Source organism: Narcine bancroftii, chromosome 4, assembly GCF_036971445.1.
Source record: "Narcine bancroftii isolate sNarBan1 chromosome 4, sNarBan1.hap1, whole genome shotgun sequence".
NCBI classification, from domain to species: domain Eukaryota; kingdom Metazoa; phylum Chordata; class Chondrichthyes; order Torpediniformes; family Narcinidae; genus Narcine; species Narcine bancroftii.
In genome coordinates, this window is record NC_091472.1 from 188,123,424 (window position 1) to 188,140,355 (window position 16,932).

Here is a 16,932-nt window from a genome sequence, read left to right on the forward strand (position 1 = left end):
GGTGCTAGAAGAGCAAGAGAAATTAAGGGTTCATTAGAAAATAATGGGAATGAAATATTATTTTTTACCTGGACATAAGCTTTGAACTTTTAAAGAAGCGCAAGGAGTTTAACTAAACAAAAGATATAATGGAGAAAAGGTTATAACTTTGTCTGTGTCACCCAGCAGTTTTAAAGGTATTTATTACTGGTGGACAAAATAGACTGATGACCCAGGAAAAGCTTGTTACTTTGCTGAACAAGTGCCAAATATTCAGCAAGAAAAAGAGTAATTGCTATAACAAAAGGACATATATATGTTTGGATGTTAAAAGCTTGATTATATAAATTTATAAAAGCTTTGTTTAATTTTTTAAGAAAAATATGTTGTAATTTTTCTGGGTGAGGGGCTGGGGGAAGGGTGGTCTGCTGCAAAGTCAGCTGACGTTTGTGGTTCATGCTGCAACCCATGAAGTTAAGGGTGTTAAGGTTGTCTTGGAAGTTAGTAAAGGCAACTCAATTAGGGGGAGTTTTCTTCTCATTTTCTTCTTTACAGTTCTTTAGTTTTCTTATTGTTAATTTTTTCATGGTATTTGTGTTATCACGTATAGTAAAGCAATAATAATTCTCAAAGATATAATTTTAGAGGAAGAGAGTTGGAGGATTTGAGGGTGTGGTATATAGGAAAATTTGGGTTAACAAAATGAATACATCGAAAATTATGACTACTGATATTGAATACACAACCAAATTAAAAGGAAAAATTATTGACATCACTAAAAAAGGAAAAAATAGATGGAGCATTTGTACAAGAAACACATTGAACAGAGACAGCACATCTTAAATTGAAGAGAGACTGGGAAGATCATGAATTAGCATCATCTCACAAATCAAAAGCTAGGGGTGTAGCTATCTTGATTAATAAAAATTTGCCTATTAAAACAAAAAAAGTAGTCACAGGCCCAGCTGGTAGATATGTTATGATAGCATGCCAGATTTACTCAGAATCTTGGAATTTATTTAACATATATGTGCCTAAAGAGGATGATCAGAAATTTATGCAAGACATTTTTTTAATTATCAAACACACAAAGGCGTATTTTGGTGGAGATTTTTTTTTAATTTTAGCTTTGACCCATTGTTAGATAAAACTGGGAAAAATACCACAAAAAAATAAAGCAGCTAAATTCACATTAACCTCAATGCAGGATATAAAACTAATAGATAAAAAGAGACAACAACACCCAAAGGAAAGAGATTATTCATATTATTCTAACAGACATATAAGACTGACTCTAGGCTTGGTATGTACAAGATATTGGTATTGGTTCAGCATCATGCTGAAGAAGATTGAAAAGAGGGTTGGTGCGAGAACACAGCCTTGCTTCACGCCATTGTTAACCAAAGTTCCTCAACATGGTTATCCAACTGCACGTAAACCAACAAGGTCAGATCAGATACAGCAACTAAACTAACTATTTGCATTAACTAAATGCAAATAATTTGTTTCAATATGGGGCTGTCAGTTTTCCGGGATAGCAATTTAGCATCTGATTTATAAATGAAATTTTCTGCCACCTTCTTGCCCACCGAGTGCAGACCAATTTGTACCCAGGATTCCATCCCCCCTCCCTCGGAGTGAGGAGAAGTATCTTGACTGGGCTGCCCAATAATACTTTTCGAAGTCTGGCATCTGTAAACTGCCCAGACTATAATCCCAGGTCAATTTCTCCATCGAGACCCTAGCTACTTTCCTGTTCCATAAAAATGTTCTTAACCGTGAAAGCAGGTGCTACAGGCAGTGTCTGGAATATATACTGAAGCCTTGGCAGCACATTCATTTTAATACAGTTGACCCTGGTCACCACCATAATGGGCAGGGACATCCACCTGTTCAGGTTCTCCTTTATCTTTCCCAGCAAGGAGGTATAATTTAACTTGTACAGATTATTTAAATTGTTATCTATTCTAACTCTTAGGTATTTGATCCCATTTAGCGGCTTCTTTAAGTAACAGTTCTCTTGATACTGACTATAGTCCCCTCCTGTGAGTGGCATAATTTTACTCTTATCCCAATTGATCTTGTACCCAGAAACCTTCCCATAGTCCTCCAGGGTTGAGCATAATTTGGACAGTGATTTAATTGAGTCTTTCAGCTATACCATCACATCATCACCAAATAGGTTAATCTTGGCCTACTTTATAGTTCTTGATGTCTGGATCCTGACAAATGGCCTCAGCCAACGATTCCAAAGCAAGTGTGAACAGAGCTGGAGATGGTGGACACCCCTCCCTACTAGACCTTGTCAGTGGGAAAGCTGAGGAAGTTTGCCCTTTGGTCGCAACTTTCACCTTGGTTGCGTGATATAGCACCCGTATCCAATTAATAAAAGTTGGCCTTAGCCCCAGTTTCTACAGCACTTAAATTAAGTCCCACTCCAGACTGTCAAATGCCTTCTTCTTCCAAGGCCATGGCAAGACTCCTATCGTTTCTGGTTTGTGCCAGGTTTAATGCACTCAACAGTCTACCAATGTTATTTGCTGCCTTTCTTTTTGGTATAAAGCCCACTTGATCTTTGTTTAATAATGAAATTGGCCAATATATCAACCAAATTCAGCTCATACCCTCAATGGTTGCTCTTCCTACCTTTGTTTTTGTTATATTTGGTGACTTATCCAAATCTGGATCCAGACAAAAGTTAGTCTCTCCCAATTAAAATGTTCTCCCTTCCCTCTGCAAATTTCAGGAAAATATCCTGCATAAATTTTTCATCAAAGTTGGGACCGTATACATTTACTAAGGTCCAGGATTCTGAGTATATCTGAAAGTACATCAATACAAATTACCTGCTTTATCTATAGTCACATCCTGTATTCTCACTGGAACATTCTTCCCTATCAAGATAGCACCCCCCCCCCCCCTTACCTTCAAACTGAATGAGGAGGTTATTACCTGGCGAACCCACCCTCTTTTTAGCTTTTGGTGCTCTTGTTCTGTCAGATGGATTTCCTGGAGGAATGTGTACCAAGACCATTTTTCTCTTAATATTTCTGTTTAGACCGTTAACATAAAAGCTAACACGTATGCTCTTAGCCATTGCCCCTGGGGTTATCAGTATAGTAGTCCTTCAGCACCTTCACCACCCCAAGTTCCCGTCTCAACCTTGGTCATCTGTATCCAATCACCAGAACCACAGCAAACCTTGGGTTTAAAATAAAACAAGGACTCTAAAGTTCAACTAATGAGAGACAAAAAGACATAACATCAATGAAAACTATAATAGAACAACTGGTTAACCTTAACCCTTCCCAACCCATATTCCATCCCTTTCCCCACCCCACCCCACTCCCCGCCTTTGGTGACCATTACCCTTAATTTGCTACCATCCCTCTCAATATAATAGGTCGTGCATCCTGCATAGATATTCTTCCCCTCTCCCCACTGAGCATCCCAGATCTCCTTTTCTCCTGTCATTTTGTATATTTACTTTTTTCTTCCCTTTTCATAAACCCGATAATACATAGTTGTGCCAAAACACTCTTAATATTTACAGCAGATTCTTACATTACCATTATTTATTCATCATTTTTACTATTGCTTTTCTTTTATATATCCCCCCCCGCCCCCTCAAGGACCAGTAAACCTTCGGCAAACTGCTGAGCCTTTCTAAGCTCAGATAGGAACTTTCTGTGTTTTCCCCCCCACCGGCATTATTATTTTCAGGGTGGCTGGATATCTCAACACACATTCATATCCTTTTTGCTTTACCATCCTTTTGACCAGTTTAAATTCCTTCCTTGATTTCAAAAGTGTTTGGCTAATATCAGGGTTAAAAAAAACCTTCAAACCCCATCGGCTCCCTCTCCTTTTTGCGTTGATTGCTTCCGCTCTCATAATTTTCTCTCTTATCTTGGCAATGCAGCAACTTTACCAAGATTGAGTGGGGTCTCTGCCCAGGGTTTGGTTTAGGAAGGTGGGGATCGGTGAGCCCTCTCTTTCTATCTTTTAGCCCAGCATGTCCCTTCCCAATATTTCGGGGATCCACCTCTGGGAAAAAATCTACTGTGTTTCTACCCTCCATGTCCTCTTTTAATCCCACTATATTTAAATTGTTTCTGCGACTGCAGTTCTCCAGGGTGTCTCGCTTGGACCAGACATGCTCCCTTTCCTTCATCAGGGCATTTTTTTTTTCTTTATTTTATTTGTCTTCATTAGCACCCACTCTGTCCTCAGCCTCTTTCATTCTTCCCATTAAGCCAGAGAGGGCCCTCTTGCATTTTATCCAACTTTTCCCGCATGGTTTGAGCTCTATTATCTACTACTTTAAATAGTCTGTGCTCCATGCAGCCCAATACCTCCATCACATCTTCAAGTGCCACCCACCGCCTGTTCTGTTCCCTAGGTAAGACTCTTTCAAGCCTCCAGGCTTCATGGGACTTCCTTCGACTGCCGTCGCATCTGCCCCTGTCGCTGTCCTTGCCCTCAACCACGTCACACGAACATGCCATGCCATCCAACTCGACGCTGTTCTCTGAGCACCCCAGGCACTGACTAGGCTCTTCAACCAAACACCTTGGCCCCCTTGCTTCGGGGCGCCGCACTCGCCATCCATGGCTTGAGAGTCACGCACAGCGCGTACTCTCCCGGCCTGGCGGTCCCGCTCCTCCATCTCGCAGCCATTGCATTCACTGCATCTCACGTGGCACGAACTCTCACAATAGGAGGTCCCGCTGAGGAAGGGGGCGTCCCAAGGCTTTTTCCCTTTCCCAGTAGTCTTTACCAGGCTCTTGCCGAACCCCAGAGCCTTCGAAACAGCGCTGTCTCCCTGGTCACGGCTCTTCTATCAGGCGCGTTGCTCCGGCTGGGTGGCGACATCACTGGCAGGCCTCAGGGCATCCCTGCCATTTTCATCACCATGAGGCACCTTGACTTGCTCAGGAGGTTTCGACATCGACTCCTTGCCATTTCTGCTTGTTGATTTATTTTTTTTTGTCATTGTTTCTGATCCTGGTACTTTCCCACACCACTTGTAAGTATTTTGACTATTTTTAAGATCTTTTGTTATAGTTTCACTTGTAGATCTGGGAACTCTGAGGTCTTACCTCTGCTCACTCTCCCTGCATCATGAGACCTGCTAGCTCAATATTTTCATATTATCAATTTAAAAGATATTTAAAAGAGAAGCTGGGAACTAATTTTCCAAGATCACAAGAAAAATGAACAGAACCAGGCCATTTGGCCCATCGAGTCTACTCTGTGTAATCTCCCTGAGCTAAACTGTTCTCTCATCTAGTTCCAAGTTCTGGCCTTGACCCCATATCCCATGATACCCTGACTAATTAGATACCTATTAATTTCCCCTTTAAATTCCCCTAATAATCCTGCCTCCACAGCTGCATGTGGCAACAAATTCCACAAGTCCACGACCCTCTGGCTGAAGAAATTTCTCCTCATCTCTGTTGTAAATTAGTACTTTTTAATTCTAAGACTGTGCCCTCTTGTCCTGGAATCACCCAACAGGGGAAACATTTTCATCTACTCTGTCCAATCCATTCATTATTCAAAATGTTTCTGAGATCCCTTCTAATTCTTCTATATTCTAATGAATAGAGTCCAAGAGCCGCTAAGCATTCCTTGTATGTTAGCCTTCTCATACCTGGAATCATTCTGGTAAACCTCCTCTGTACCCTCTCCAACCATGCTTATATCCTTTCTAAGATATGGAGCCCAAAACTGCACACAGTTACTCCAAATGAGGTCTCACCAGTGCCCCATAGAGTCTCATCAACACCTGAATTTGGTTGCTATGAATATTTAATTATGGATACTTTGATAGTTAAAAAATTTATTACAAATATGTATATCAAATTCTTCTTTGGCTTGGCTTCGCGGACGAAGATTTATGGAGGGGGTAAAAAAGTCCACGTCAGCTGCAGGCTCGTTTGTGGCTGACCAGTCCGATGCGGGACAGGCAGACACGATTGCAGCGGTTGCAAGGGAAAATTGGTTGGTTGGGGTTGGGTGTTGGGTTTTTCCTCCTTTGCCTTTTCTCAGTGAGGTGGGCTCTGCGGTCTTCTTCAAAGGAGGCTGCTGCCCGCCAAACTGTGAGGCGCCAAGATGCACGGTTTGAGGCGTTATCAGCCCACTGGCGGTGGTCAATGTGGCAGGCACCAAGAGATTTCTTTAGGCAGTCCTTGTACCTTTTCTTTGGTGCACCTCTGTCACGGTGGCCAGTGGAGAGCTCGCCATATAATACTTGGGAAGGCGATGGTCCTCCATTCTGGAGACGTGACCCATCCAGCGCAGCTGGATCTTCAGCAGCGTGGACTCGATGCTGTCGACCTCTGCCATCTCGAGTACCTCGACGTTAGGGGTGTGAGCGCTCCAATGGATGTTGAGGATGGAGCGGAGACAACGCTGGTGGAAGCGTTCTAGGAGCCGTAGGTGGTGCCGGTAGAGGACCCATGATTCGGAGCCGAACAGGAGTGTGGGTATGACAACGGCTCTGTATACGCTTATCTTTGTGAGGTTTTTCAGTTGGTTGTTTTTCCAGACTCTTTTGTGTAGTCTTCCAAAGGCGCTATTTGCCTTGGCGAGTCTGTTGTCTATCTCATTGTCGATCCTTGCATCTGATGAAATGGTGCAGCCGAGATAGGTAAACTGGTTGACCGTTTTGAGTTTTGTGTGCCCGATGGAGATGTGGGGGGGCTGGTAGTCATGGTGGGGAGCTGGCTGATGGAGGACCTCAGTTTTCTTCAGGCTGACTTCCAGGCCAAACATTTTGGCAGTTTCCGCAAAGCAGGACGTCAAGCGCTGAAGAGCTGGCTCTGAATGGGCAACTAAAGCGGCATCATCTGAAAAGAGTAGTTCACGGACAAGTTTCTCTTGTGTCTTGGTGTGAGCTTGCAGGCGCCTCAGATTGAAGAGACTGCCATCCGTGCGGTACCGGATGTAAACAGCGTCTTCATTGTTGGGGTCTTTCATGGCTTGGTTCAGCATCATGCTGAAGAAGATTGAAAAGAGGGTTGGTGCGAGAACACAGCCTTGCTTCACGCCATTGTTAATGGAGAAGTGTTCAGAGAGCTCATTGCTGTATCTGACCCGACCTTGTTGGTTTTCGTGCAGTTGGATAATCATGTTGAGGAACTTTGGGGGACATCCGATGCGCTCTAGTATTTGCCAAAGCCCTTTCCTGCTCACGGTGTCGAAGGCTTTGGTGAGGTCAACAAAGGTGATGTAGAGTCCTTTGTTTTGTTCTCTGCACTTTTCTTGGAGCTGTCTGAGGGCAAAGACCATGTCAGTGGTTCCTCTGTTTGCGCGAAAGCCGCACTGTGATTCTGGGATTACAAATAAGGGAAAAGATGAGGTAATATACAGACCCAAACAACATTGAGAAAAAGATTTAAATATACAAATAAATAACGAAACTTGGATGGAACTATGTGTGGGTACCGTGACAAATACAATAAATGCTCGGTCGGATGATACAATATAACTGGATTCATAGACTATATGTCACACCTCAAAAATTAAAAGACTGGAATCCTACACTATCTGATAAGTGTTTACACTGTAAACAGGAAATTGGTACAATAGAACATTCAATTTGGATATGTGCAGAAGTAAAACCCTTTTGGGAAGATTTAAATTCAATATTAAATTGAATTACAAAAAATAAGATATCAAAAGACCCAAAAATCTTTGTTAAGCAATATAAAGGATAGAGCTAAATTAAAATTAGATCTTAAAAACGATTATGATTGCATTAGCAGCAGCAAAAAAAATATAATGATAACTTGGAAAATGGAAACACTTGAAAATACAATGGTGGTACATAGAAATGAACAATTGTATTCCATTAGGAAAAAATTGCCTACAATTCACGAAACAATTACACTAAATTTGAACAAATATGGGACTCACCGATAAAATTTATTAGTAATCGCCAATTTGAAACCTCCAACTCTTAATGTTATACTTATGGAAATAGTAGAACATGCAATATTTAGATGACACGCTTTTTCTTTTTTCTTTCTGCCCTGTTTTCTATAGTTATAGAAGAGAGGGGGGCTGGGGAGAAAATGGAAAATGTCACTGTGTGTGTGTGTGTTTTATATGCATCCCCGATCCAAACACTGGCACCTCCTGGACTACATCCTGGTGCGAGAAAGAGACAAACGAGATGTGCTCCACACCAGGGTCATGCCCAGCGCGGAATGCCACACTGACCACTTCATGCCACACTGACCACTTCAAGCCAAAGCCCAGGAACAGTAAAGCCCCCAGAAAGAGATTCAATGTTGGAAACCTGCAGTCAGACAAAGTGAGAGGAAACTTCCCGCAAAGCTCGAGGATGCAATCCGCCTCACAGACTCGTCCCCTGAAACCCTCTGGGATCAGCTGAAGACTATCATACTGCAATCCACTGAAGAGGTACTGGGCTTCTCCTCCAGGAAAAACAAGGACTGGTTCAACGAAAACAGCCAGAAAATCCAGGAGCTGCTAGCAAAGAAGCGAGCTGCCTACCAGGCTTACCTTACAAAGCCGTCCTGGCAAGAGAAGAAACAAGCCTTCTGTCGCGCATGCAGCCATCTTCAGCGCAAACTCCGGGAGATCCAAAATGAGTGGTGGACTAGCCTCGCCAAATGAACCCAGCTCAGTGCGGACATTGGCGACTTCAGGGGTTTTTACAAGGCTCTAAAGGCTGTGTACGGCCCCTCACCCCAAGTCCAAAGCCCGCTGCGCAGCTCAGACGGCAAAGTCCTCCTCAGCGACAAGATCTCCATCCTCAACCGATGGTCAGAACACTTCCAATCTCTTTTCAGTGCCAACCGCTCAGTCCAAGATTCCGCCCTGCTCCAGCTCCCTCAACAGCCCCTAAGGCTAGAGCTGGATGAGGTCCTCACCCAGGATGAGACATATAAGGCAATTGAACAACTGAAAAGTGGCAAAGCAGCAGGTATGGATGGAATCCCCCCCCTCCAAGAAGTCTGGAAGGCTGGCGGCAAAACTCTGCATGCCAAACTGCATGAGTTTTTCAAGCTTTGCTGGGACCAAGGAAAACTGCCTCAGGACCTTCGTGATGCCATCATCATCACCTTGTACAAAAACAAAGGGGAGAAATCAGACTGCTCAAACTACAGGGGAATCACACTGCTCTCCATTGCAGGCAAAATCTTCGCTAGGATTCTCCTAAATAGAATAATACCTAGAGTCGCCGAGAATGTTCTCCCAGAATCACAGTGCGGCTTTCGCGCAAACCGAGGAACTACTGACATGGTCTTTGCCCTCAGACAGCTCCAAGAAAAGTTCAGAGAACAAAACAAAGGACTCTACATCACCTTTGTTGACCTCACCAAAGCCTTCGACACCGTGAGCAGGAAAGGACTTTGGCAAATACTAGAGCGCCTAGGATGCCCCCCAAAGTTCCTCAACATGACTATCCAACTGCATGAAAACCAACAAGGTCGGGTCAGATACAGCAATGAGCTCTCTGAACCCTTCTCCATTAACAATGGCGTGAAGCAAGGCTGCGTTCTCGCACCAACCCTCTTTTCAATCTTCTTCAGCATGATGCTGAACCAAGCCATGAAAGACCTCAACAATGAAGACGCTGTTTACATCCGGTACCGCATGGATGGCAGTCTCTTCAATCTAAGGCGCCTGCAAGCTCACACCAAGACACAAGAGAAACTTGTCCGTGAACTACTCTTTGCAGACGATGCTGCTTTAGTTGCCCATTCAGAGCCAGCTCTTCAGCGCTTGACGTCCTGTTTTGCGGAAACTGCCAAAATATTTGGCCTGGAAGTCAGCCTGAAGAAAACTGAGGTCCTCCATCAGCCAGCTCCCCACCATGACTACCAGCCCCCCCACATCTCCATCGGGCACACAAAACTCAAAACGGTCAACCAGTTTACCTATCTCGGCTGCACCATTTCATCGGATGCAAGGATCGACAAGGCAAATAGCGCCTTTGGAAGACTACACAAAAGAGTCTGGAAAAACAACCAACTGAAAAACCTCACAAAGATAAGCGTATACAGAGCCGTTGTCATACCCACACTCCTGTTCAGCTCCGAATCATGGGTCCTCTACCGGCATCACCTACGGCTCCTAGAACGCTTTCACCAGCATTGTCTCCGCTCCATCCTCAACATTCATTGGAGCGCTTTCATCCCTAACGTCGAAGTACTCGAGATGGCAGAGGTCGACAGCATCGAGTCCACGCTGCTGAAGATCCAGCTGCGCTGGGTGGGTCACGTCTCCAGAATGGAGGACCATCGCCTTCCCAAGATCGTGTTATATGGCGAGCTCTCCACTGGCCACCGTGACAGAGGTGCACCAAAGAAAAGGTACAAGGACTGCCTAAAGAAATCTCTTGGTGCCTGCCACATTGACCACTGCCAGTGGGCTGATATCGCCTCAAACCGTGCATCTTGGCGCCTCACAGTTCGGCGGGCAGCAACCTCCTTTGAAGAAGACCGCAGAGCCCACCTCACTAACAAAAGGCAAAGGAGGAAAAACCCAACCCCAACCAACAAATTTTCCCCTGCAACCGTGTCTGCCTGCCCCGCATCGGACTTGTCAGCCACAAACGAGCCTGCAGCTGACATGGACATTTACCCCTCCATAAATCTTTGTCCGCAAAGCCAAGCCAAAGAAAGAAGATATATATATGTATGTATGTAATATAAAACATGTTGAATTTGTGTATGTACCTTTACTGTTTTGGTATATTGTGGTGTATTAAATTTTAAAAAATTAAAACTCTTTTCCAAAGTTTACAATTTTAATTCCAAGAGTAAGCAACTTGTCCATCTTCTAGGATCAGTACCATCTGAAAGTATCCTGTGGACAGTGTAGTATCCTGAGTTCTGCCCCCACCTTATTGCCTTTCTGATGCAGACTATCCTTCTAAGCTTCAGCTTCCTAACATTTCTCCCATCTGCTTGAGTCATTCAGTCTAATTTTCTGCATGTCCTATTGAGGAATAGAGATGAAAAATAAAGATTCGTCTTCTGATCATTTTAATCCTGATCTTCTTTCCACAGCTTGTGGCAAGTATGATGCTAAGAATGAAACGTGAATTTGCTGGAAGTCAGAACCAGATTTTGCCTGTGTTTGATAAACTTCTGTTGCTTGATCGTAATGTTGATCTGTTAACACCACTAGCAACACAATTGACCTATGAAGGATTGATTGATGAAATGTACGGAATTCAAAATAGTAAGTTCTACAAACTCCACATTTACTACTCCATGTATGTATGTAACTAAGTGCTTGTTGCAGGTAAGATGTAAAGACTTTTTAATCAAAGTGTGCTGGTAAATTTCTGGAGTAGAAATGAAGATCATACAGGTCAACAAATGTCAGTCATTTGGATGAATTTCACTTTCAATATAACCCAATCTTCAAATAGGCTACTTCTTTCCTAACATGAAAACAATTTGGTTCTATTTTGCCATTTCATTGGGTCCTCGCTGTATGCCTTTGTAATGGTTCAAGTGCTGATGTGCATGCCAATGCCCAGCATTCATTTTATGCCAAGTTGGCTCATCTCATCCAGAATGATAAAGTTTTTCAGTAGTTCTTCAGTGATTCTCGGTGGCCCTGAATTAGGGTGAAAAATTATGATGATGGGAAATTTTCATGAGTGACATTTGGGTTAGGACAGCACGGGTCTGATCTGCTGCTCCTTCCGGTGAATGAAATGCCCACTGATGAACATTCTTCAGGTCCACCTGCAACAACTGGCAAAAGCTGATGCTGCTTTGCAGTAACATCCTGTAAGGTTTGCAGACTATGCATCAGTTGCTGAACTGCTTTGCTCTCCTTCATTTTAACTTGCTGCTCACCTCGTAGGAAAGCTTTCGAATTTGGACAAGGCTAAGAAAAGTTTCAATCAGAATGGAGTTTGAGGGGAAAATGTTGAACTTTTATTTAGAAACAGTAGAAATTTCAGGTGATTCAAAAAGAAGAGCTGAATATTCTTCTTTGCCTCATTATGGTTCCAGTTTCCTTTCCCACTACCAAGTCCAGTGATCTTGCAGGTAGATTACCCAGGTTCCATTAGCAGGCCCCCTATTGAATATCCGTGTTTAAATCACGTGAGTAACTTAGTTTGTTCAATCAACCAATTATGGAGATGTTTATAATTCTAGTCCTCTTTATCCATTTTAAGAAATGAATTTTATAGTATTCCCTTCTAACTTCAGAAAAACCATGTGTGGTACATGAAATGCTCGGGAAACAAAAGACTACAAATACTGGAAACTAGAGCAAACAAAACTATCTGCTGGAGAAACTTAGTACATCAAACAGTAACAGTGGGTTGAACAGGATGAATGGTTGAAGGGTTCCAACACAAAAGATAATTTCCACCCCCCCCCCCCCCCCCCCCTAACTGATGCTGCGTAACCTGAGTTCAAGTAGATTTGTTCAATGCAAGAAATGCTATTTGTTTGGAATGAATTGTGTTGAGTCATTGTGGATTCATTTGTAAATGGGTTAGAGTTTGTATCATCACGTCTGCTATTTATTCTTATTAGTTTTCATTTTCATTTTCAAAGCAGTAAAGGAATTCCTTTTTAAATATATTTAAATATATATATATAAATACATATATATATATATATTATATATTGAGTATCAAAAACAACTTTGTACACATTATATGGATGTACATTCTGCTCCTATTCTCTTTTCTTAAACAGAAAAACCAACACACATATACACAAACGTTCACATAAACCCTCAGATACACACCTGGACCCCACCCACTGACCACCTTAGCTCCTTTGCTGACTGTATTATCGGTATGTTACCGATTATACTGGTACAATTGTCTCACAGTCTTTTACTCAATAACTCCTTATCGTTAAGAGAAAAAATGCATAAAGGGTTGCCATTTATGGAAAAAATTTACTGTTATAGTGTTGGGAAGAGTACTAGGTTTGGAGGGTTCACAAAAAGGCAAGTCTGGACACAAGTGTTACAATCACATGTAATTCTAATTAACACACAGGAGACAAATGGGAGAAAGTCAAACTGTGCTCAATTACTAAATAACTTAAACAACGATATAGACATTGGCATCCGACTTAGTGATACCAGTGGCCATCTATACTCTACTCACATTTCCCTGTACTAATGGGGGTGTGGCTCTCTGCAAGTACTGATCCATCGCAGTACTATGGCTTAACTTCAGTGTAGTTCACACCTTATCTGCGACACTTCCAGTGATGTCCACAGTAACGACCTGGCATGGAACGATATCTGGTGCTTGGACCACGAGGAAGAGAGAAAGAATGTGCTATGTATCAATGTTGAATACAGTTCTGATCTGTGTGACTAGCCAATAAATGACCCTAGGAGATTTAAACAAGGTATACACTAATGGGTGGCAAGAGTCCAACCTTGATTGACTGGTGATGTGACTTCCAAATAAGTTTCAGATTCCAAATAGGCAGGGAAGTCACGTTTCTCCATAATCCCCATACAACACTGGAGGACCCTCTTAATGTGTATTTAATTTTCTCCAGTTTAATAAAGAAACTGATGTCCTTAATCCAATGTGAAATAGAAGGACCCCTGTCAGATTTCCACTATAACAAGATTAGATGCTTGGCTAATGGACATGTAAATACTATTGCTTCTTTCTGCAGGGAATTTAGGGAGTTGTCAAAAGATTCCAAATATTGAAGTCAATACACAGGTTTGCAAATCGACTTTAAATATTTTGGTTAGTGTGCTGAAGACTGCTCAGGACGCTTGTATTTTGGGGCACTGAAACATGTGATTTATGTGGAACCTATTGCATTTGACCTCTATTTCAGGCTAAATGGCTGACAGTCTGGATTTTGAAAAGCAAACCTTGTGCAGCATCTTGAACTGTATGAGTCCCAAATGAGCACAGGAGGTGGTAGAATGAATTCTCTCAATAGCCTCTTTCCAGAATTTCTCCTCATTTTCTGTTTAGATGGGAGAGAACTTTTGATAGGGCTTCCAATTCCTCTGATATTCCAACTGTCAGGAGTGCTTGGATTCATTGGATTATACATTTAGATTTTGTGGGCTGTACTGCCCTAATTGAGTGCAAGTGCCAAGGCGGTCCCCCAACCCCCCCCCCCCTCCCCACAACATACACAAACAAATCTGCTTATACTCCCACATACTAGCTAGACTTGTCCCCATATTAAGACCTAAGCCGTGGGGACAACACTTTACATGCAAGTGGTCTAAATATCCTTACCACTAAATGTCAAAGACTCAGAGAGTGAATTTAAGTAGAAAAGAAATCTAACCATCCTTCCTGCATATTTTGAATTAGATTTACAGTTCTATGTCATACAGCCCAATAAATTAACATATAAATTTAACAGAAGTAATGCTGTATTATACAAGTCTTGGAATCCTGCCTTAACCTTGAAAAGTTTGGTAACTGCAGATTAAAATAAGAATGACCAACAAGTGACAGCACCCCATGGCACTCGTGCTTCAGTTGTCTTTCAACATCTTGACAGATACTTTCACTTTGTCAGCCGAGAGGAAATCCTTCCCCCATTGCCGTAAGTGATCTGTAGGTGGGTCACTTTTGCAGTAAGATCGGGGAAACCTGAGATAGCCATCCCCTTCAGTTTTACCTCGCAGCGTTCTCTGGCACGGTGCAGGACAACCACACAATCACTGTAATAGTGAAGTCTGGCCACGATGACCCATAGGTGCTCTCCCGGCCCTGGTATCAGCTATAGGACACGGTGTGCTTGGTCTACCGGTGGCTTTATACCCAGTCCAAATACCTCACATCTGGTTTCCAATGTTATCATTTTGGCAGTGAGTTTGAATGTTCTTTTGCATTTAGCAGATGTCATCAGTACACCCCAACATTGATCGTTCTGTCTCCCTAACAGTTTTTTCTCAGTCTGGTGTCTGTGGATACTTTTTCAGGCACGAATTGCGTTTTTTTGCAGTCTGTAGCCTCAACTTGAGGGCAGCCAGTTCTTCTCCAATAGGTATTCTTATCTTCAGTTTAATGGTCTCTCCATTGTTTTAATGAAGCTCAGTCAGCATTGCTAGGTTTAAACACTTGAAATCGGCTCTGGTCTGCTAGTGAGCTGTCTGGAGAGATAGCATCAGGCGGGTCTGAGGTTCAATCTGCAGGGTAACCCTCTCGGGCTGCTGCATGCTGTCTCTACTTTTAACCCCTTATTAGGCATTTCAAAACTTCAGAATCCGCCTGTTACTTCAAAGCATTGCCAATTATAATCAAATGGTAGGACAGTGCCTGGGTTGATATTAAATAATACTTTATTAATACAATTCACAGGATCTCTGTAGGTTGTGACTTACTCCACCAACTGCTCTCTAGCACTGCCCGCCCCACCCCCACTCCCTGCAGTAAAGGAATTCCTTTGAAATTGTGCTGTTATTATCTTCTCCATTTGCGAGAGGAGAGAAGATCAAAACATAATTTAATGTTGCAACTGAAAAATAGCATTTCTGTATTTGTCTGGTATCAGCCTACATTTTAATGCACAAGTTTATAATACCAACTGAGTTGTGTTTTTCACTAAACCTCTGGTTTCAGCTTTCCATTGCTATTCACTGAATATTAAATCTTGACTATATTCTCGAATTCAATGCATGTCATCAAGGTGAAACATGCTTCTAGCTGTAGACAGTAAGAAATTAGGCTTGTAGCAAAATTGCTGATGAAATAAATACTTTAATTTCCCCAATTGAATTAGTTGACTTTCTCTATTCAAAAATGGAGAGGCTGTGCGTATAATAGCAATTAAAAAAAAAAAAATAAATCTTTAAGGAATGTTATGTAAAAGAATTTTTGAGAATGTCTATCATATTCTGGTTCATGGATGAAAATAATATCCTTTGATATTATTTGATAAGTGTTGAGACTGTGTATTTTAGAACTATTATTTAAGCATATGCTGTCGTTTTTTGCTTTCAGTGATGCAAGGATAAATCCAATTATTAAGTGCCACTATGCTCCAGAGATTTCCAATAACCTGGCTTATGCTAGGTGCAAAATACCATGCAAGATTAAATCTATTTTTAATTATAATTAATAATTATTACTCCCATCAATCTGTTTGCCTTCTGCTATCAGTTGCCGTTCGTAGCAACTCAGAATTGTCAGTTAGTTTTTTTCATCTTTAATGGGGAAAATATTATCATTTTCAATAGTTTATTAAAAGTGGCAACTGCTGAATCAGATATGTCGTCCTTCATTCTTTGAAGTCCAAATGTAGATCTTTTGTGTCAGCTTCATGGGGTGAGGTTATTATTTCAGTCATGACTATCCGTTTATGATGAAATGCTATTTTTTTAGTTATATTTTCACAATGAACACAGCATTAGGTTGGATCATACTATTGCTTTTTCTGTATTGCACTCTATTGAGATGGGTCAAGCTATAAATGCAATGTATGTGAATAACTGTATTAAATTTAATTTTCCCCTCTTGTTTATCACCACACACAGTAATTAAATGCTCAAAAAGCTTGGAGATGATGGCATTTGATGAGATTTGTATCATTTTGATGCAACTTAACTTTTGTATTTTTTTCCTGTTTTTCAGCTTATGTAAAACTGCCTCCTGAGAAATTTACACAGAGAAAGCAAAATGAAAGTGGCCAAGATCTTCCCATTGAACCGAAAAAACTACAATTAAATTCTGCAGAAGAATTGTACGCAGAAATTAGGGATAAAAATTTCAATGCAGTTGGCTCTGTCCTCAGCAAAAAGGCAAAGATCATATCTGCTGCATTTGAGGTAATGCATCTTTTATTGTCAGAGGTTTGCAGCCTCTACAAAAGTATAAAATCTTCCTAATACATTTAGTAGGTAAAGTGTTTTAGTCCTTTGAAAGGAAAAAAAATCTAACTGTAGCTTCTCTACAAAAGAATAAACTTTTGTTTCTGGTAATTCGTGAAT

General features: G+C 41.7%; 1 protein-coding gene across 2 annotated transcripts in view; it reads left to right on the forward strand.

The window, feature by feature from the left end:
- Window positions 1-16,932, forward strand: part of vps33a (VPS33A core subunit of CORVET and HOPS complexes) — a 59,270-nt gene that overhangs the window by 12,133 nt on the left and 30,205 nt on the right. For both annotated transcript variants that reach the window (XM_069933251.1, XM_069933252.1), the window contains exons 6-7: window positions 11,031-11,205; window positions 16,577-16,770. In XM_069933251.1, the coding sequence (XP_069789352.1) occupies window positions 11,031-11,205; window positions 16,577-16,770 (369 nt within the window). The remainder of the gene's footprint in view (window positions 1-11,030; window positions 11,206-16,576; window positions 16,771-16,932) is intronic.